This window comes from Phalaenopsis equestris, unplaced genomic scaffold, assembly GCF_001263595.1.
Source record: "Phalaenopsis equestris unplaced genomic scaffold, ASM126359v1 Scaffold000867, whole genome shotgun sequence".
NCBI lineage: Eukaryota > Viridiplantae > Streptophyta > Magnoliopsida > Asparagales > Orchidaceae > Phalaenopsis > Phalaenopsis equestris.
Genome location: NW_018165307.1, coordinates 329,337 through 352,921, shown reverse-complemented (window position 1 = coordinate 352,921; position 23,585 = coordinate 329,337). Strand labels below are relative to the sequence as shown.

General features: G+C 32.8%; 1 protein-coding gene across 4 annotated transcripts; it reads right to left on the bottom strand.

Annotated features, from left to right (window-relative positions):
• Positions 1-2,087: 2,087 nt before the first annotated feature.
• On the bottom strand, positions 2,088-23,583 carry LOC110031924 (protein MCM10 homolog; the record flags this gene model as incomplete). Of its 4 annotated transcripts, none has more annotated exon segments than XM_020735368.1 (9): positions 2,088-2,490; positions 2,574-2,649; positions 2,721-2,785; positions 3,031-3,078; positions 14,979-15,113; positions 15,277-15,323; positions 15,399-15,432; positions 23,174-23,298; positions 23,379-23,583. In XM_020735368.1, coding segments are annotated over 9 exon segments (868 nt in total), but the record flags the coding sequence as incomplete, so codon positions are not given.
• Between the last annotated feature and the right edge of the window lie 2 nt (positions 23,584-23,585).

Sequence of the window (23,585 nt, the reverse complement as noted above, 5' to 3'; positions counted from 1 at the left end):
ACAAATGACTTCACATGTGTTAAGTCATTACTTTGAGAGAGCTTTGTTCGAGGGCGAGCAAAGATCGAAGTGAGTAGTATTTTAACCGAAGTGAAATTTATATAATTTTAACTGACATTTTATGCATTAAATTCTATTTATCTGAACATTCTCTTGGCATCTTTTGTACTAATGATTTAATTCACCCTTTTATATGTGTAAGAAGAAAGTGAAAAATAAAGAAAGAAATTGTCCAACAAAAGGCATATTCAGAGGATAGTGGATTAAGCTAGCTAAAGCTTAAGCTTAAGATATAGGCACCAAGACTCACAAGAAATTTGTAGCATGCAACAATAGAGAGACAAGCGCCCAGGAACCATTCATAGGAGCTCAGGCGCTATCCAACACCCATATGCTACTCCCAAGCGCTTGATCGCGTATCTGCATGTGTCAACCCGAGTGTCAGCGTACAAGAGCCATCTATAGGTGGCCAAGCACCATTCATCGATGCCCAGGCGCTAGCTCCAAGTTCCCATACACTCACTTCAAAAAACCAAACATAAAGCTCGACAACTAGCCTCCTATGTTCCAGGGAACCAAATTAGCTAATTTTGGGCATATTTACTAGATTCTTTATTTTGAAGCTTCCTTAGTTGCACTATTTTACAGACTGATTGTGAACGAATTGGGGCATTTTGGAGTAACCCTCCTAACCAGGATTTGGAGAGAGTACAACTAAGTTTTTCTTAAAGGAAACATAAGGATAAATGGAGGCATTCTTGAGTACTTGAGCTGAAGGTTAAGAAGAGGTCATTGTGCAAGCTTTGTGGCTTTGTCTTGAGCTTTCTTCCTCTTCCTTAGGTATTTTTATTATTGTAAACATATGCTTATCATTTGTTTCTACCTTAGATATTAGTTAAAACTCCTCTTCTAGGGGCTTGATGTGACATGCATTGTACTTTTAGATTGCTTTCAAAGTTGAATTTATCTCTTCATACTACATCTTTTACGACATTTAATAATGAACTATACTTATATGATTACTTGTTAAAAACACCAGAGGTCTATTTGAAAAGATGTGTAAATCAAACTCTTCATGGGTATAAATATCCGTATGTTAGAAATAACTATGATGAACATATGTGATCCTTCTGAGATCCTACTAGCTTTGATAATTTTTGTTGCCTTAAATCTATCATCAAGTGGTAGTTAAGTTGTGCAAGCTAAACCAAAAAACCCAAAGCTTGCAAGAACAAAGTAGTAGCCCTAATGATTAAAAATATATTACTACTTGAAATCACACTATTTTTAGTAATTTTTCCATTGGCAATTCTATAACTCTTCTGCCTTGATTTTACTCTATGAAATCATGCTTCTGTTCTCTCGAGCATTTTTTTTAAGTTTTAAATTTGTTTGTTGCATGCCTGTGATTTGATCATTCAAATAATAATCCATTTATTTAATTTCAACACTTGCAAATCTATAATTCTTTTACCATGAACATATTTCTTCTATTTAAATTTTTTTTATTATTTTATATCTTTAGTTTATTTTTATTTTTTATTTAAACTACATTATAGGTTTCATTCTATTTAAATTTTTTTTATTATTTTATATCTTTAGATTATTTTTATTTTTTATTTTTTATTTAAACTATATTATAGGTTTCAACTACATTATAGGTTTCATCATGTTGAATGCAGTATAAGAAGAACAAAAACGGAAGCATTAAAAGATGGAAAGAAGCTGCAAACCTTACCAAGGGTGCTCGGGTAAAATATTTATATTTGCTAAATGACAATAATTGTTAAATAGTATTTAAAATAACTAGCAAAATAGTTATAATGTTAAATATCAATAACTATTTTGTTTCTAGTATAAGGTATGCAATCTGAGCACAATTTTGATACCATAGATAAAAAGAACCCTGTCAACATTTTGCTTATGAGCTTGACAACTCACATGCACCTTACGTCGATCAAACTTACTAATTGCAATCTGAGCACAATTTTGATACCATAGATAAAAAAGAACCCTGTCAACATTTTGCTTATGAGCTTAACAACTCGCATGCTTATTTCAGTTTAAAGTAAAAAAATCTAATTGAAGATGGCAAATATTTAGCAACAATATTCGTAAGATACATTCCTTGAAGACAAATACATAAATTTTAGAACAAACACAAATAGGAATCTAAAATACTGATGGCAGCTAAAAGAGCTTGAGATTACAGAAATCCATGGTGCATTTCGTTTATGGGTGAAGAATGCTGAACGGCAACCATGGCCACAGTGTCAAAACATACCAATGGCACTGAAAGCTTCATCTTTTGTTTAGCCGTAGACCATTTGCAGGATAAAAGTGCTGTAAAATCACGGTCAACGATCTTCATCTGAGCTGATAACTTCAAGCTCTATCATGTTCGCAGAAGATTGATAGGCTTTTTTCCTTTTAGACTCTGTTCCATTTTTTAGTGCCAGATTTGATGGCAGCTTTGTAGCTACAGCAGGTCTGAAGAATTAGGAGCAGTGCTCAGCTTCTATTTTTCTACCAGAACAACACGCAAACTTTATATATATAAAAATGCACTTCACCTTTTTCCTGAGTGGGCTTTTATTTCTTTTTGCTTCAGAGTTTGTTTATCAGGTAGTTTTAGTTCAGTCTTGACTTCTAGCAAAAGTTAATATCTTAGATAGTACATACAAGTAGTCAAATAGGTGATGGAAAGTCATTGCTAGTACCTGTTAGTTTATTGAGGAATCGTATCCCCTGAGAATGCCTATTGGTTGTTATTTTATCTGCAGTACTGCACATAGGTACGTCAAGATCAGCTAGTTGACACACGAATTGCAAAATAAGAAGCTTTCAAGCCAGTTCGGCTTCTCGAATGAAAAAGGTCACCTAATTCATGAGTGCCAAAAAGCCATTAAAAACTCAAGTTCTATTACAAATTAGAAAAGAACTTAATGGATCTCTTTGATAATGCATTATTTCCTTTGAGCACGAAGATGTCAAATATTTGGATTAGGTAGTCGTTCTAGCGGCACTTACAAGATCTTGGATAAGAACCCTTCAAATAAACAGACGGAGGTATTCACCCTAGCAGAACATACATAAAGCCTCAGAGAGAACCTTTCAAATAGGCATTTAAAGACTAAAACAACTGAACATATTGGCTGAAATGTTGGAACTCGCCAAGAACCATATTAACGGGAAAAAAAATATAACAAAAAAACATCAGTAAATTGACATTTGAAAGATGTCATAGCTTAATCATGGTATCACTAGTATCAACAAAATTAGCATTAAAGCAATTTTTACTCAAAGGAATCGAAACCTACCAGTGATAATCAATGATCACAACAACAGTGGCCTCGATGAGTTGTACATAAGGATGCACAAACTTAACCGACTTCCTAGTAAAGAAAAGAAATTAATATAAGGATGCACAAACTTAACCGACTTCCTAGTAAAGAAAAGAAATTAATAAGAAATTAATAATCAATCAATACTCAAGTAAACCCCCTTTAGAAATATCTTATATATAGTTGATGAATTCCATCAAAGGCAGAAGAATATTGTGAGCTGCCTCCATGGCATGCACAACTACATAGTCGAGATCCATCAAAATACTGAAATTTCTATAAGAATCATGACTACTACTACTACTACAACAACAACAACAAAGCCTTAATCCCACTAAGTGGGGTCGAATCATTTTTTTCATTATGTCCTATTTAGTGTCATATTTTGATTTAATTCTAATAAATTAAGATCATTTTTTATACAATACGTCCAAGTCTTCCTAGGTCTACCTCTGACCTTTCTTAACATAAGTTGAATATAAAACATCTACTCTCCTATAAGGATCATCAGATGGTCAACGTTTAATGTGACCAAACCATCTAAGACAACTCTCTCTAATTTTGTCCGTCACAAGAGCTAAGCTACACATCACGAATATATTCATTTCGCATTTTGTCTCTAAGTGCGAATTTTGTCTCTAAGTGAAAAGCCACTCATCCACCTAATCATTCTCATCTCTGCCACACTTAACTTAGTATTATGCCTCCTCTTTTAAAGGCCAACATTCCGCACCATAGAGTATTGCAGATCTCATTACCATCTTATAAAATTTTCCTTTCAGTTAAGCGGTACTTTTCTATTACACAAAAAGCCTGAAGCATTCCTCCACTCCAACCAACCAACTTGAATTCTACTAATAACATCCCCATCTATCTCACCATCGCATTGAACAATAGACCCGAGATACCTAAATCGATCACACCTTTTAATAATTTGAACACCCAAAGTTACACTTCTGTCACTAGAGCTACTACTACTAAAATTACATTCAATGTATTTAGTTTTGGTTCTACTCAAACGAATGCCTTTAGACTCCAATGTAGACCTCCATAATTCAAGTTTTTCCTGGGCTTTTTCTCTCGTCTTATCCACGAGATGGATATCATCGCAAAAATATACACCAAGATACATCCTTCTGTAAATGTCCCTCCCATAACAAAAGCAAAAAGATATGGGCTTAAAGCCGATCGCTAATGTAATCCAATAGAATAAGAAAATATTTGGTCAATCCTTCTTCAGTTCAAACACAAGTAACAGCTCTAGTATATATATCTTTAATGACTTAAATATAAGTCATATCAACACCTGTCTTTTCAAGAACTCTCCAAAGGATATCTCTTGGAAGCTTATCGTAAGCTTTTTCTAAATCAATAAAAATCAAATGTAGATCCTCCTTTATCTCTGAATTTCTCCATCAAACCTCTCAATAAATGTATAGCTTCCATAGTAGACCTGCCCAGCATAAATCCAAATTGAGAAATTTTTGTAATACGTCTTAACCTATGTTAACCGATGTTCCCTATGTTCAATTACCCTCTTCCATAATTTTAAAGTATGACACATCAACTTAATTCCTCTATAATTTGCACGCTCTTGTGCATCACCTTTATTTTTTAAAATGGGGACCAAAATACTCCTCCACTCCTCAGGCATCTTTTTAGTTTTTAAAATAGTATTAAAGAGTTTAGTAAGCCAAGAAACTCTCAAATCTCCTAAATATTTCCACACTTCAATTGGGATATCATCAGGTCCTACAGACTTTCCACCTTTGGTTTTCTTTAAAGCCTCCTCAACTTCTTTTTTACTAATGCGACGGTAAAAATGAAACGTTTTATTATTATTAACCATATTAAGATCATTAAGGTCAATCGTATTTTCAAAAACTTCATTAAAAAATTTATCAAAATAACTCACTCGCCTATGTTGAATATCGTTTTCTAAGAAAAATACTTTTTGATTTTCATTTTTAATACACTTTACTTGAGCTAAATTTTTACTTTTCTTTTTCTCTTTGTTTAGCTAGTTTATACATTTATTTTTCACCGTCCTTAGTATCTAATATATTATAAAGATCACTAAAAGCAAAATTTTTAGTGTCACAGATTATTTTTTTAGACTCCCTGCGGGCCGTTTTATATTTTTCCCAGTTCTCTCAGTTTTTGCATTTAAAACACTTTTGATAACATAACCTCTTATATTTTGTCTTTTCTTGCACATTATAATTCCACCATCAATTATTTTTATTTATAGAAAATTTTTCTTTTGATTCTACAAGTACATCTTTTGTCACTTGTTTAATAGTGTTTGTTACTTTATCCTACATAGCATTTGTTTCTTCACGAACATCCCAAATTTTTAGATCTTGAATTTTATTCATAAAATTAATTTTATTTGTGTCTTTTAGGTACCCCGTCTAATTCTACAATAATGAATCTTAATATTCTTTCTCTTACAACTCTTCATCATAAAATCAAGAACTAATAATTAATGTTGGGTACTTAAATCCTCACTATAAATGACCTTACAATCTGTGCAATCTCGATGATCTCTTCTTCTCATAAGAAAGTAATGAATTTGTGTTTTATTAGATCCATTCTTATAACTGATAAGATGTTCATCTCTTTTCTTGAATAAAATATTAGTAATAAATCATATGCTAAAGCAAAATCTGATATGGCTTTACCATCTTCATTAATCTCTCCAAAATCATAGCCACCATGAATATTCCTGAAAATTTCTACCACTCTACCGACATGTCCATTTAAATCTCCTCCAATAAAAATTCTTTCTTCAAGAAGTGTCATTTGTATTAAGTCTTCTAAGTCATTCAAGAATTTATCTTTGGAATCTATATCTAAACTTACTTGAGGAACATAAGCACTTATAATGTTAACACTATTGCAACATATTCAGGAATTCATCAAAGCAAGGGAGTTCAAGAGGCTTATACTTGCACATACAAAGAAGAAAGAATGAATGGACTGATCCTAGAGCAAAGTAATAAACATAACTAGGAAAATTTCGTGACAAAAAATTTTTTGTAATGAATTTTAGATTGAACGAGAAATCTATGCTTTAAAAATTTGTAATGCATTATAAAAATATACTCAGAGAACTCGATAGTTTGACCACTTGATAACTCAGTAGTTTAGAAAAATAGGTGGCTCAATTACTGGGTAATTCAATAACTTGGCAGCTCAAAACAATTGATAACCCAGTACTCGGTTATTCCATGACACACTAATATTTGGTGAACTCAATACTCAGCTGTGTTCAAATTGTTGAAAAGTTTAAAATGTGGATTCAATATTCATTTATTTGATATGAAATCAAATAAACTTCGAATCTGAAAAAAATTAGTTGAAATCCCAAATGTATCTTGATTAGCTCAGCAAATAGTGGACTAATTAAACCATATCATCAAAATGATCTTTGCATAGGTCAAATTTATAAAAATGAGACCACGTCCATAGGAAAATTGAATCTCCAAGTAGATGAACAATCTGTATTTAGCGAAGTCAGTTTAACATAAAGCTTCTATGAGTCTTGTTTGAGGAATCAATGAATTCTATTGAGTTTAACATAACAATAGTCTCAATAATGTTCACAGTTGTCGACCCACCTGTTAAAAAATTCACTTATTCGCTGACTCATCAATTTATAAATTAGCCAATAATCAGAAGCTCAATTAAGTGCATACTAATTTGATGATTTGATTAACTACCAAATCATTTTTCTTAGCCTTTCTGAAACAATTGCTAGTCAAGCATCATGTTAAAATATTAAGCAGACAAAAAAGTCAAGCTATAGAATTCAAACTCTATTTGCTATACAAGATTCAAACTGAGAGAAAGAATAGTCCATTCTAAATGGGGAGTCTATAGATGGTTACCTCACAAATATTAAAATTCTGGCGTAAGATAATGCCATATAAGCCAATCGATTGTCGAAAGATACATTATTGAAAAAAAGCCTTCCTTAAGGTTTGCAACAATATCCTACTCTCAAACTATTCCCTGTTATCTACTAGGCAATCTTATCATTTAAAAAACTGTCAACTCAGCAATTGTATTTACTCTTCAAATCTATTAAACTTAATTTTTAGTGCTAATTCAATATATCTTACATTTAAACTCATCAAGGCAGACATGTTTAGTTGGGAAAATTTTCACATAATGAGATCATAAAAGAAAGATAAATACAAAATTCAAAGAGAACATTAATTAATATCGAGGATACTAAAATTTGCCCAAAAGAACATCTCCAAAAAAAATTACATTTGCTAGCTCCTGTAAGGACTCAATACTATATTCATTCATTGGACTCTTTTGCTAGCTCCATTTTTCACAAATTGATGGGAATAATTCTATTTTGCTAGCTCCTTATCACTTAATTATTTCATGGCATAGGACTCTTTTGCTAGCTCCTTTTTGCACAAACTTGTGGGAATAATTCTATTATGCTAGCTCCTTCTCACTTTAATTATTTCATGGTATTAAAGTAAAAGTAGTTTACACGTCGTCATACATGATTTATTGCGCCTTGATCCTTCAAAACATCAAAGCATAAGACAATTCCCACCTGATACTTATTTGCATCTCATCCTTATACTAGGATGAATTAATGAACTCATTTATGACAGTAACTCTTGAAGACTGAAGATGACTTGGTCTTGTGTTCTCACAACTTCTTCTAATACGTAACTAACTCAATTTTCTTGGTTTGAAGAGGCATGAGCACGAGCAAGAATTTTCTTTGAATATTCAAATTAAACCAACTCCAAAATAGTAATCTGGCTTTCTAAGTCAAAAATTTTCTTCCTGTTAGTCCCTTAAAGTCGCTGTGATTTCATCACACTATTTTGAAATCTTTGCAAGTCGACGTTAACTTTTTTGGGAATTCTTTAAAAAACTTCTTTGCTCGTTGCTCTGCATTCAAAAATCCTTGAAGAGATTTTTTAAGGCCTAACGTCGCTAACTAATCTCGATTCTCTTTACAAGCTTGGCTCAACACGATCGGCCACATTATTTATAAATGCATAGGTGGTGGACTAGAGTGCTTATAGAGTGTTTAATAGCAATTCTAACCCAAACAGAATTGTAATTCTATGTTATGCCGACTTGATCCCAATGACTAAGCTATCTTTTCTCTCTCTTCCCGTGAGTGTTTTGTCATCTCTATAATGGGAGTGGGAGTAATCCCCACTCTTTCTTCTATTCAGATGAATGGTCCTAAGATTAAGGGTTGGTCGCTTTCCTCCGCTTAGGGTCTACAAGGTTGATGATGCAACTCATTGGCTGACAGAATGTTATGAGTGGAGACTGATTTGGTGAGCAGCAGAACAGAGCACCCGACGCCTATGCGCCAGGTTGTGGGCGCTTAAGCGCCCACTTGGGTGCTGCTCGAACAGAGGAGCCGGCGCTTATGAGCAAGGAGCGGTTCAGGTCGGGAATTGGTTTTTAATCTCGATTTCGAGCAACGTAAGAAAAAAGGGCTTCGTGTATCTTCCTTCATTATTTTTCGACGTGCATCCCGGTGAAGGTAAGGAGTGTCGAAAAGGTGGATTTCGGTGATTCGACGTGTTTTTTGCATCTGATCGAAGAGGGAAGATTGTGGGGCGAGTTCTGTAAGTTTTAGTTGTGTGTTGAGAGAAAACTTATGTGAGTTCTTTATAAAACCTTTTGAATTTCATAGTGAAAATTTCTGGTGGTGGGGCTCCGTGGTTTATTCTCGTTCTCATATTTTTCCACTTAAATTCTCGTGTGCTTTTATGGTTGCTTTAATTGTGCTTCTATTTTAATTTTTGTTCCGGTTTTTTATTGAATTTGTATGATCTCGTTATTCTGATGTGTGATTTAGCTTCTAATTAATCCTAAGCCTAGGTAAGTTGGCAATTGTTCATTGTGTGATTCCTATCAAATAATATCAAAGCGAGGTTCGATTTGAGCAGGAGCAATAGCCGAAAAAGCAAAGTTCAAAAAGGAAAAGTTCAATGAGGCGAATTTCGCTTTCTGGAAGATGCAGGTGGGGGATTTGTTGTATCAGAAAAATTGTAATTGTCACTACAAGGAATCACAAAGAAGCTTGAATCTATGCCTATGGAGGAATGAGAAGTGTTGGATCGAATGAACCCGAGTTTGATTAGGTTGACAATTTTCTCATCTGTTATGTTCAACATTGTGAATGAGAAAACTATGGTGGATCTCATGGCGGAACTGGCCAAAACCTTATGCATACAAAAAAGTTGTTTTGTATTTCTGATGAAGAAGTTATTCAACATGAAGATGGTAGAAGATAGTTCAGTGGCAGAACATCTCAATAACTTTAACACTGTGACGAGTCAATTGTGTTATGTAGGGATCACGTTTGATGATGAGATCAGAGCACAGGTGATACTATTTTTATTGACGGAAAGCTGAGATGGCTTGGTAACGGCAGTGTGAGTAATTCTTCAAGGACTTCAAAGTTGAACTTCAATGATATTGTGGGTCTGAAGCTGAAGCAGTGAATGGTGAATTTTTAGATTCTGCGTTAAATACTGATAAGGAAAGAAATTTGATAGAAATACGGTGAATTTTTAGATTCTGCGTTAAATACTGATAAGAAGGAAAGAAATTTGATAGAAATATAGACAGAGGCAGATCCAATTCCAAGAAAGGAAAGCCAAGTCAAGCAAAAGAAAATGCTAGAACTGTTGTAAGAAGGAACATTTCAAGAAGGACTGCAAAGCTCCAAGGAAAGCTGGTGATGGAGGACAGGAAAGTATTTACTCTACTATTATCTCCACGGGTGAAATCCAAAGTGACTCCCTTGTATTATCCCTAATCAATACTAAATTTTGGATAGTGGATTCAGGTGCCTCTTTTCATGTTTGCCCCAATAAATAGGTATTTAAAAACTACATTTAGAGTGATCTAGGGAAAGTTTATTTGGGAGATGACAAGGCCTGCAGTATAATAAAAAATGGTGATGATGATATCAAGTTGTCAAATGGAGCAGTCTGTAAGCTTACTGAAGTTAAACATTTTTCAAGTTTGAAAATAAATCTCATCTTTGTGAGTCAACTGACAAAGTCAAGACTTGTGACTACTTTAACAAGGGATTTGTGAAAGGTGACCAGGAGGGCATTAGTGATGGCTTGGAGCAACATTGAAGACACCATTTATTTGATCAGTGAAATGATTGATTTCATTGATGTAGCTGGAACCAGGGTGGAATCAGGTCTGTGACACCGTAGGCTTAGTCATGTGAGCGAGAAATGTATGAAGTCCCTACTTTCAAAGAATAAACTTCAGGATTTAAAATCAGTTAATCTAGATTTTTGTAAAGACTTTACATATGACAAGCAAAAGAAAGTTTCTTTCTAAAGAGCGGGTCAATGGTGAAATCAAAAAAATTGGAGTTAGTGCATACTGATGTATGAGGTCTTACTCCAGTTTAGTCCATTGAATGTTCTCACTATTTTGTCACGTTTATCGATGAAAACACGAGAAAGGTATGTGTTTATTTTTTAAAGCTAAAATCTGATGCATTAGCTTTAAGAAATGGAAGGTTATGGTAGAGAATGAGACAGACTTGAAGCTGAAGTATCTCAGATCAGATAATGGAGGTGACTACCGTGATCAAAAGTTTAAAATTTCTATGCTACAAAGGGGGTCAGGCATTAGTTCACTGTCCCAAAGACAACGCAACAAAATGGCGTGACTGAGCGCATGAACAGAACACTCACGGAGCATGCTAGGAGCATGAGGCTACTTCCAGGCTTGCCAGAACAGTTTTGGGCTGAAGCAGTTAATATTACATTTTACCTTATAAACCTTAGTCCATCAGTGCCTTTGAAGGAAGACTTATCTGAAGAAGCCTGGAGTTACAAAAATGTATGTCTATCTCATTTAAGAGTATTTGGGTGTTCTGCATATGTGCGTGTTGATGCAGGGTCTAAGAGCAAGCTTGACCAAAAATTCGTCAAGTGCACCTTCATTGGATATGACTCAGATGAGTTTGGGTACAAATTTTGGGATAATCAAAATCAGAAATTCATTAGAAACAGGGTCTTCACTTTCATCGAAATAGAGATGTATAAAGACAGGATCAGAACTCGGGATATTTCGTTAGCTACTTCTAAGGAATCTAAATATGTGGAGATAAACAATATTGGTGATCAGGAAGACGGAGAATGAAATAATGCTCAATCAAAAGGAGCATTAGAAATTCCTTAGTCACCTGCTACAAATGTCAAAAGATCCAGCTGAGCGACACGACCCGTATAAAGGTATTCTTCTTCTTTACATTTTATGTTACTAACTTATAATGGTGAGCCAGAGTGCTTTGAGGAAGTCACTCAGATTGAAGATTCAAAGGAATGAGAGTTTGCTATGAATGAAGAAATGCAATCTTTGGAGTCAAATTAGACTTGGAATTTGACGATAATACCAAATGGCAAAATAATACTGCACAACAAGCAGGTTTACAGGTTGAAAGAGGAGTCAAATGGTAGCAAGCGCTACAAGGCAAGACTTGTTGTGAAGGTTTTCCAGTAGAAGGAAATTGTGGATTACTCAGATATCTTTTCCCCAGTGGTGAAGATGACTACTGTCAAGGTTGTCTTGAGTCTGGTAGCAGTAGATCTACATCTGGAGCAGATGGATGCAAAAATAGTTTTTTTTTTTTACATTAAAGATGACTACTGTCAAGGTTGTCTTGAGTCTGGTAACAGTAGATCTACATCTGGAGCAGATGGATGTAAAAATAGTTTTTTTTTACATTGAGATCTAGAGGAGGAACTATACATGGTGCAACCATAAGGTTATAAGGTTCCCGACAAAGAATGATTGGTCTGTAGATTGAAGAAGATTCTTTAGGCTTGAAGCAAGCCTCGAGATAGTGGTACAGTAGGTTTGACAAATTCATGTCAAAAAATGGGTACATGAAGTGTCAAGCAGGTCACAGTTGCTTCATCAAACACTTCAGTAACTGTTATATTTTGTTTCTTTTATATGTGTATACTATTTTGATTATAGGGGCAGATATGGAGAAAACCAAAGACTCGAAGAGTTAGTTATCAAGTGAGTTTGAGGTGAAGGATTTAGGTCCAACCAGGAAGATTTTTGGGATGAGAATAATCAGGGAAAGGAGTGTTGGAACACTGAAGTTATCTCAGGCAGAGAATGTTGAGAAGATCCTACAGAGGTTCAACATGAATGAGGTGAAACGACTTAGCACTCCCTTAGGTAGTCACTTCAAACTATCTAAGGAGTTATCACAAAACTCTGAAGCAGAGCAAGCACAAATGGAGAAAACTTTGTATGCTTCAGCAGTTAGAAGTTTGATGTATGCAATGATTTGTATCAAGCCTGATATTACATATGCAGTGGGAGTGTTTAGCAGGTACATGAGCAATCCAAGAAGACATGATTGTGAGGCGGTAAGTGTATTCGCAGGTATTTGAGGGGAATAGCCAACAGAACAGTTTGTTGTGGAAGTGCAGGGATCAGTCTACAGGGATTCGTAGATTCAGATCTAGCAGAAAATGTGAACAGTAGAAGTACAAAGGAGTATATCTTCAAATTGGGGAACACGGCGATGAGTTGGGATTCCATGCAGAAGATCGTTGCACTTTCTACTATAAAGACCAAATATATTGCTATCCTTGATGCTAGCAAGGAGATGATTTGGCTACAAAATTTTACGCCATAATTGGGCAAGGAGTAGGGTATCAAAAAACTCTATATAGTAACAGTATGAGTGTGATTCATCTTGCTATGAACAATGATTTTAATGTCAGGACGAAAGACATCCAGCTCATGTATCATTTCATTCTATCTCTTATGAAAGATGGGTTGTTATTTCTAGAAAAGATACATACAGCTGTGAATTCTGCGAATATATTGATGAAGATAATGATTGTTGAGAAAATGAAGCTGTGAATGGCTTCAGTTGGGTTTCATGAAGGTTGAGATCGAGAGTGAGCCACATCATGGTACGTGACCACAACACATGACTATGAAGATGATTCAGATGGAGGTGCAGGTACAGAGAACTGGTGCTCGGTACAATCAGTCTCCAAGTGGGAGATTGCTATGAGTGGAGACTGATTTCGTGAGCAGCAGGACAGAGCACTCGGTGCCTATGCATCGGGTCGTGGGTGCTTAAGCGCCCACTTGGGTGCTGCTCGAACAGAGGAGTCGGCGCTTATGTGTTGGCTTCGGATGCAGATGTGCCCGTATAGGCGTCTGTTTCCAGAGCGTATGCTACATAGGCGCCAATTCCAGGAGCCTATGCGTAAGGAACGGTTAGTGTTGGGAATTAGTTTTTAATCTCGATTTCAAGCAGCATAAGAGAAAATGGATTGGTGTATCTTCCTTCGGTGTTCTTCGATGAGCATCACGGTGAAGGTGAGGAGTATCAAAGAGATAGATTTCGGTGATTCAGCATGATTTTTGCATTGAACCGGCTAGGGAAGATTGTGAAGCGAATCATGTAAGTTTTTGTGTGTGTGGAGGGAAAACTTTTGTGAGTTCTTTGTAGAACCTTTTGAATTTCATAGTGAATTTCTGGTGGTGTAGCTCCGTAGCTTTTTCCCATTTTCGGGTTTTTCCATGTAAATTCTTGTGTGTTTTTCTGGTTGCAGAAGTTGTGATTCTGTTTTAATTTTTGTTCCGATTTTTTATCGAATTGGTGCGATCCCGTTATTCTGTTGTATGGTTTAGTTTCTAATTGATCCTAAGCCCTGGTAAAGCAGGGAATTGTTCGTTCTGATTCCTATCACAGAGCACTCCAGGCCATGTTGAGTCACTTCTTCATGGCTAAACAAACCCAAAGTTTGATGACTCATGAGGATGACTTTATGAAATCCTAACTTAGTCATGACTATCAGTTTAGAAATTAATTACCTGCCATAACTCTTTTGAACAATATCGTTTACCTGATTTATCACTTCAAATCATTTTATAGGACTTCGTTGTTGATAGGTCACTACCCACGTAATACGATGATTCATCCTCTGCCCAGTGGACCAGTCTAGCTTTTAAATTAATATTCTTGGTAACTAATTTATTGTGTTCATTGGTTATAAAGATGTTGTTCTACCAGCTCGATATGAGTATTCTCATCACAAACATAAGTCATCCAACAACAGCTTCGTTCTAATCGACAGTTAGTAGATGAGCACAGGACACATCAAAGAATAGGAATAAGTCCTTTTAGTTCATGGCAACCAAATAAAATCTTAAAACTTCTCTTTCTCTTCTTCTCTTTTATTACTAAGTCATTCTTATTAGTAGAGTTCTGATGCTACCCACAAACAAATTTGGATCACAAATTATGAAAAGTAGTTCAAGTAGTGGTTTGAAGCTTAGCCTAGCTAATAAAGAATTTCCAATTAGCAAAAGCACATTAAGGCAGAATCTTCTATATCACTTGCTCTAGAATTAACACTGGATTACAAGTTTGAAATAGAACAAATTAAGAAGGTTCAAAATGTTTAAATTTGTCGCAAAAACATTGAGAGAAATGCATAGTGTATAGAAGGATGGAATAATTAAATAATGGATGCTTTTAAAGGGGTTTGGATGACGTTGGAAACTTAACCATAAGATGTTAACTTATGCACGCTCATAAATAAATGAACAAACCTTAGGACTTTCCTAAGTCCATCTACAGACATCACTTTTACTTGTTGCACTGAAGTTGCTCTGTTAGATTGGTTCGCTTGGGGGTTAACAATGTAAACACCCTCTCCTTGGGGTCTGAATGCCAATTTCAAGTTCCTGGAATGAAAATTCATCAGAAGAAAACAAAAGACAATAGTTCTCCAATTTTATGAATACAGACCATTTCAATGTGAAACTGTCCGTAGAAATTAAACCACAGATCTAAAAAATTCAGTGAGTATACACCATAAATGAACACAAAAGCAAAACATCTACGTACCCACCCTTCAGTTCAGCACGTGCAGTGGTATAATTTTGGGAAGCATTCTGTCACAAGAAAAATTATAAACGTGAGATTGAATTAATCACTTCTCCTAGAGACAACTGAGTGAATTCTCTTACTGATGAATGATACTTGCAATAAGACATCTTATTTCTGCAATAAAAAAAAATTGCCATTTTTAGAGTCCATGTACAATCAAATACATATGTTAACAACATCAAGAACACTGAACCCTATATATATATATATGTATGTATATATATATATGTATGTATGTATGTATGTATGAACAAAAACTCAATTTGAGGTTGTGGTCAGCGCAAGCTCGAATTTATAAAAAAACTCAAACTTGAACCTCAAAAACTCAATTTATAGAGCTCAGCTCAAAATCTAATTTTATAAACAAGCTCAAGCTTGAACACAATCATGCTCAACTCAGCTTGGTTCATTTCCAACCTATCTAAATACGGGTTAGTAGTAAGTTTATCTAAGTTAAATTACTCTAAGGATCATCTATATATAAATTGAACCTTGCTTGATATTAACTTGATTATCATCATATAAAATAAAAATGAATCATACTCGAAATATAAATTTGTGTGTGTGTGTGTGTGTGTGTGTGTGTGAACAAACTCAATCTTGGACAAAATCATGCTCAACTCAGCTTGTTTTGTTTGCAACCCTATCTGAATACGAGTTAGTAGTAAGTTTATCTAGGTTAGATTACTCTAAGGATCGTTTATATATAAATTGAAACCTGCTTAATAATAACTTGATTACATTATATAAAATAAACATTAATCATACTCAAATAATCAGAATAAAAAAAAGAACTAAGCGTAAACATAAACGCAAAGTTCGATTTCAATTCGAGCTCGGCTAAAGCTCAAATTTTATAAACAAGCTCAAGCTTGAACACAAACTTGCTCAACTCAACTCGGTTCATTTGCAACCCTATCCAAATATGAGTTAGTAGCAAGTTTATCAAAGTCTTACTCTAAAGATCGTTTATATATTGAATATAAATTTGGCAAGCAAATTTGTACATCATTTAGGTGTAAGAACATGGTGACAATTTAAGGCCATTAGAACTAATTCATATGAACTTTTTTGAACCTATAATTCCTACTAGTCTTGTCGAACAAAAATACATGTATGTCATAATTGATAATTATTCAAGATTCATATGGGTAACATTTCTACCTAATAAGAATAATATATTTACCGAGTTTATAAAATTGATAAAGTAAATTTTAAGAAATATAAGATTAATCAATATGACTATCACAATTGATTATGAAAGAGAATTTGAAATAAAAAAATTTTTTGATATTTTTGTGATGATGTTAGGATTAAAAATAGTAATTATACAACTTAAATACCCCATTAGAACAAAATGAAAAGAAAAAATAGAAACTTATTAAATATGCGTAAAACAATGTTGAATAAATTTCAACCGCCAAAATATTTTTGGTTTGAATCAATAATTATTGCTTCTTATGTGATTAACATAAAAAACCATAGTTAAATCATTAAAAAAATTATTTGAACTCCTAAAAGGATAAAAGCCTAATGTTACATTTTTTAGAGTTTAGATGCACTTATTATTACTAATAAAATGAAAAAGTGAGCCTAACTGAATATAATACCCAAATTGATGAAGGAATATTAATCTAATCAAAGAAAAACACCTAAGGTTTAACATTTACATTTATAACCTTTGGTATCATAACTATGCATGAAAAGATATATTTCACTCTTTAAAAGTTAGTAATAATGTTTTTTTTTTGTAAAATTAAATATTTGAGTGTAAGGTTTGTAAATATGAAACTCTCTGTGTTAGATAAGTAAATAGGTAAGAATTGTGTGGAAGGTATGTAAATGCACCAAAATTTGAATGATGAGGAGATCAATAGATTAAAAAATTTAGCTAAAGATCAGCCAAAAACATCAAAAGAAGATCAACTCACAAAATTTACAGACAATAAAGGTATGTCTCTAATCACTTTCAAAAACTTATTACAGAAGATCCATTATCAAGAGTTAGAAATATAAGTGTTATCAGATCATTTGTATTTCTATTAAATTAAAAATCTATATAAATAAATAAAACTTTAGTAGATGAATATTTAGATATTAACAATGCAAGGATACTAAATCAATTTATCAGAAATGTTGTTTGAGTGTTAAGGGCTAGAAGCAAAAAAAATATGTTATAAGAAAATCAAATGAGTCTATAAGAACAAGTAAGATGACTCAAGAAAGATAACAAGAAATAAGACTAGCATTCTACAATTAAAATATAGCAAGATTAAGAGTATCAGTTCTAAAGAATTTTACGCCCCTACAATTAAATTAGAAGTTATAGGCCACTATTAACACATGCTACCTAGAAGGGATGAATAAAATAACCCCCAAGAATTGTTGACCGTCTAAACTCAGATCATGTACACAAACTAAAAAAACCACTATAGATTAAAGCAGACTCCAAGAGCTTGATATAAGAGGCTCAATATTTTTTTATTAGCCTAGGTTTTAGCAAATTTAATTGAACAAATCCATTTATTAAGAAGTTTGGAGATGAGATGATAATAGCTGAGATATATGTAGATGACATTCCGTTTGAAATCACAAAACTTTTTATGTCATGAATTTGTAGAATTTATGGGTAAGAAATTTGAGATAAACGGATAAATTGCATATTTTTTAGGCTTATAAGTTAAACAGAAAAGTGATGAAGTTTTTACATTTCAAACTAGGTATGAAACATCTTAGTTTCACTTCAAGGTTTGATTTGAAAAGATGCAAGTCTATTAGTATCCCTATAAACCTAACATTTAAATTAGATAAAAAGGGAGCAAGAAGTTAGTAAACTATAACCTTTAAAAATAAATGATAAGATCCTTGTTGTATCTAAGAGTTATAGATCAAATTATGTCTTAAAATTATGCGCTAAATTTTAAGTAGATTCCAAAAAATCTTTGATTTTTGTAAAAAGAATATTTAAATGCCTGATAGGCTAAAGAACTCACAAAGTTGTGGTTCCCTAAGGATGAACAATCTTTTGAATGTACAAGTTATTATGAGTCAACTACTCAAAATGCATAATTGATCGAAAGAGCGCATCAAATATAAACAATTCTTAGGATTCTCATCGATATCATAATCAAATAAAAAATAGAGTTTTGACATGTTATCAACTACAAAGGTTGAGTATGTCATTATGGATGGTTATGTTGCATAACTACTCTATTGTAGGCTTAATCACAATCCTATTAAGTGTGATTACACTAATGTTATAAATTAGAAAAAATAAACCAAAGTTTAAAACTCAAAGACAAAAAATATAAGAATTTTTCATCATTTCATTCAAGACTATAAAAACCAAGGTGATAAAGTTATAAAGTTTGTTAGAATAGATAACTGGCTAATCGATATCTTCATCAAAACCTTAGCCAACAATTATTTCTATTACTTAAAACAATGATTAAGAATATTGTATCTCATCTTCTAGGTACCACTTTGAAGAACTTTAACAAGTAAAATTTTGTTTTAATTCAACACAACAAAATGTATTTCAGCCCTTAGCAGGTCATCACTATACATAACAGGCATCTATCAATTAGCGGATATTGGCAAACAATTGCAAAACCCCATTAAATTTGCATCAGAACTCATTGAGATTTTTAATTCAAATGAAGTACCTAATGTGCCAAATCATCTTTGATCACTTGAAAATATGAGAAAATTAAATAACAGGCTTAACTAACCCTTTTAAATTCAAAATCACTCAAGGGCGTTCAAAGCCATTCAAGGATTTTGTAGGCTATAATTATCCTAGTACCTCCCCAATAGTTTTAAAATTCAAAATAATTCACAAGAATTAATTTTCCTTTCTATAAATAGCACCCTATTCGTAAAATTGCCATACCATATCTATATCTACTCAATCCCTTAGCAAAGTCTTGAACCATAAAGGTGTTCTAATAGGAGGTGAAATTATTAGGTAAATTCCTCCATAAGCCTCTTTATTTCCTTTACATCTATTTTGTTTTAAAATACATCTCTTACATATTCCTTTCATTATTCTTTCTTGGCTTTTCTTAGATAATGGCTAATCACCCTAAAAGTCTCATTACCATCATGGTCAGTCCTCACGATGATTTCCAATACCACTTATACTAACATCAATAAAATTACAATAAACATTGATTCATTAACCCCTCCATAGATCTAAGTTATCAATCTCTTTCTTCATTTCAATTATTTGAACTTTGTATCCTTTTTCAATGTGCCTTAGTCAACGCCTGCTAAAATGTACAAAATAATTATTGCTTATAATTTTTTTTTCTTTCCCAAGATCATTAGGCAAAATTGGAGTGTATCAATATTTCAAAAGCGTGTATTTAAAAATTTTATTACAATGGCACATAAGATTTATAAAGTTTAAGAAAATTCTTACAGAAATAAACATGATATAACAGTATAAAAAAAAATAAAAAAGACTTGACTAATGGAAGTATATAAAATTTAGAAGATTTGAATGTATTTAGTAAATTTCATGTCCTGCAAATCGATTTAAAATCATGTGTTACATGTTTGTAGGTTATAAAAATCAGTAAAACTTGTATTTTACTACACCAAAAATAATTAGATATATAAAAATTAATTATGATTGCAACTTATTCAAATAAATATATTTAAATATACTTATTAAAATTTTAATCTTTTGCATAAATATAAGTTTTGTTTGTGCACTTATAACTGATGTTACAGAACAAGTTTATAAAAATTTGAAGTTCGAAGTACAAGACCCAACTTGATCAAAACAAATAGCAAACTACAAGCTATTAAGACCTTTTATAATATATATTGTTTATTTGATTGGATATATATATATATATATGAAGTTAACGACATCTAAGTATATACTTATATAGTGAACTTGGCCACAAAGGCACATAAGAAAATATAATGAACTTATATAGTGAAGTTATAGGCTTTGTGCATTGATTATCTTGCGAAATCGTGGAGGAATAAGAGGAAAAAGGTCTGAGGCTCTGTCGAGAGGAGAGGGGAAGCAGAAGCCGCAAGCCTTGAGTGCGGCTGTTAGGGCTGTGAGCCATGCGAAGGAAAAGAATCGGAGGAGACAAGAACTGTCATGTTCGCGTGAGTGTAGAGGAAGAGGAGGAAGAAGTCGCATTAAAAAAAAATTATACCAGTCCATTAAGGCTAAGGTGAATAATTATTTCTTTTATGCATTAAATTAATATTTTATTAAAAACTAATTGTTTTATTAAATGGTTTAAAACAACTGATTCATTCATGTCTGGCATTTTGAAAAAATGTAATGGTATCACAAATGAGGGGAAAATTTAACATATGAAAGTACATTTTTAAGAGAATTTATTTGATACAAAATGCTAAGTAAAATTTTAAGTCATACATGATTACCCTCAGATAATATTGGATATACCCGTGCATGTTAAAGAAAATGAAAAAGGTGTACCTTCGGGTGAAATTTTTATAGTACATTAGGGTACATTTTTTAGGGTACCTACGGATACAATTTCTTTAGGTACTTTAGGGAATAATTTTGAGGATACCTTTGGGTATAACGGTAATCTTGTTATGCTCTTAAAGAGATGAAAAACGGTAAATACTTAAAGTGAAACAGGAATGGAGAAAGTTAAAATGAATATTTAAAGTTTTATTAAGAAATAAACAACATTTTCTTTTGATCTTTTTTGCATATTATTGGCATAAAAATTTTATACATATTAAATTTATAATTGCTTACTAAGTCAAACTTATTGTTTCAATTAATGATTTCATTCAGGAAGAAAAAAAAGTTTAAGTTGATATGTCTGGTAAAAGAGATTTGGTGTACATGAGAAAGACTGGAACTGATAAGTACTAATTTATGATGTGTTTGAAGTTTATTTTCGTATTATTCCTTCTGGATAGTGATATACTGTTGTGTGGATTGAGATTTTACTTGCAAATTATTTATGTTATTGTTTGATGATTTAAATTTTCTTATATGAAATTGTAGTATTCTTAGTAGCTTTTTTATAATTTGGAAGAATTATAATTCAGTGGATAGATGTTAATACCTCAGACTGTTTGTTCACATCTTACTTGATTCCAAGCCCCGGGTCGGAACTTGAAAATTTGTATAGTGGTTTGTTTGTCAAAATGTGTGAGAGTGAACGGGAAATTGTCTAATTTAATTCTTGAAATAATTGGATTGTTTTGTTTAAATGATTCACAATCAATGTAAAGAAAAATGACTTTTATTACCTTATTTTGATTAATTTTTTATATACTTACACTGCATTTATTATGTTTATCACTAAAAATTTATGATTGATAAACTTTTATTGGAACACATCTACAACAACTAAGCCCTTTGGAATATTTAATCTCAAGGCTCCATCACCCAAATGTCAAATATTGGAAAAATAAAAAGTATCTATAAATTCTATCATTGGTGATTCTAAAGAGCAATGTAAAATAAAACTTCTATCAAGTGAAAGCTTCCAAAAGGCAAATGATATCAATGATAGAAAAAAATTCAAAATAAATGAGCAACACTCCAATATGGTTAAGTTTGGCAACTTTATGACTAATGAACTAATGAATTGCAATGCCTTAGTTTACTATCACGATTGATGGAAAGTGTTGCACAAAAAAGTGTTCAAACACAATTTCTAATTCAGTATATTATAAATTCATATTCTAAGTGAGATTATTTAGTGTAAATTTGGATATTTTTTAATCATCATAGATAAAGTTTAATTTTAACTTCCACAACTAATAGCTACCAAATTTAAAATTCATCCAGATATGATTTTCAAGACTAGGGGCTATCAGCATAAGATTCATTCACATATATTTTTCTAAGATGTGGATAGCTAACTCAAGTAATATTCACAATTTATCAGCAAAACCTATAAATTTATGATACAATTATAACAAGAGGAAATTTAATGTTTCATGCATCTCAAAATAAGAAACAAAAAGAGTTGTCATTCAAGAAAGAAAAAGTTCTTTCGAGTGCATTTGTGAGAGGAGTTCTTTGGGTTATTCAAGAAGAAAGAAGTACTGCTACCTTCGATTCTAATAAGAGAAAAGCACTTGGTCGTAACAAAAAATAACTCCTATTAAAACTTTTGTTATAGAGAAGAGAAAACAGAAATTGGAGCATGAACAAATTCTCTAGATTGTAGACTCATTTCACAACATTTGATTGATTTTTTTTTAACTAAACAAAAGTAAAATATTTGTCCACGTCTCCAATTTTATATAAAATGTAATGTTTCAAATATTGTTTCTGAAGCTTAGTAATTTAATCTCTATAAGACCATGAATATAAGCTCACTTAAGCTAAATCATGCAAATTTTGTCGCTCTTTTTGTGTTTAATCCCTTTAACAATTACCTTATGATTTATCATAATTTTCTCTTTGTTTAAATGCTCTCTTTCCCAACAAACAACTTAAAATTAATTGAAAGTAGGCCATCATAATGTCCAATTTTGGCATGAGTAACTGGTGACTTGAAGCCTCAGTTGCGATTACAACTTATCAACATTGGGGAAATCGATTTTGAAGATGCCATTAGATCTTTCAAAATCTTTTCTCAAGAACCTATACTTTGTTAACAACGATGTCAATGATCCATTGTATCAACTATTGACGTGTGAGAACCTAAACGAAATTGAAACATGCTTTGTCCATTCAAGATGCGTTTTTTATGGCCAACATAAAGTAAAAAAGCAATGGGTGATGCACCGTTCACATATGACTCTAGTTTTAATAAGAAAAATACAACAAGAATATCAAATGCAAGAATCCAATCTATTGGCATACCAAGTTACGAAAGGCACATACTTGTTTATCACCATCGTACAAGCCATTCCATCTTTCCTTTTACCCTTACAGATACCATAGTCCGCCGATGTCCCTATCCTTAAAATTTGACTAACTGAGTACAAGCTCAACGAAAACCCTTTTCCCTATTCAAAGAAGTAAAACGATCCACTCAAAAAACAAAACAGCATGTACTGCAGTTCTACTTGTGGAATAGATGACTTACAGCATCATCCTTGCGAACATTTGAGTTAAAAAGGGCAAAAACGGTCCCAACCCTCTCATTATAGTTCATCTTGTATGCATCGCCAAACAAAAAAACAGAGGCATTTGTCTCATCCAAACACCCCATTTTCCATATACAGTAGCTCTTCCCAGAAGAGCTCATTTTTGCCTCTCCCTTCTCTGTCAACACTCCAACTGTTGCCCAGCT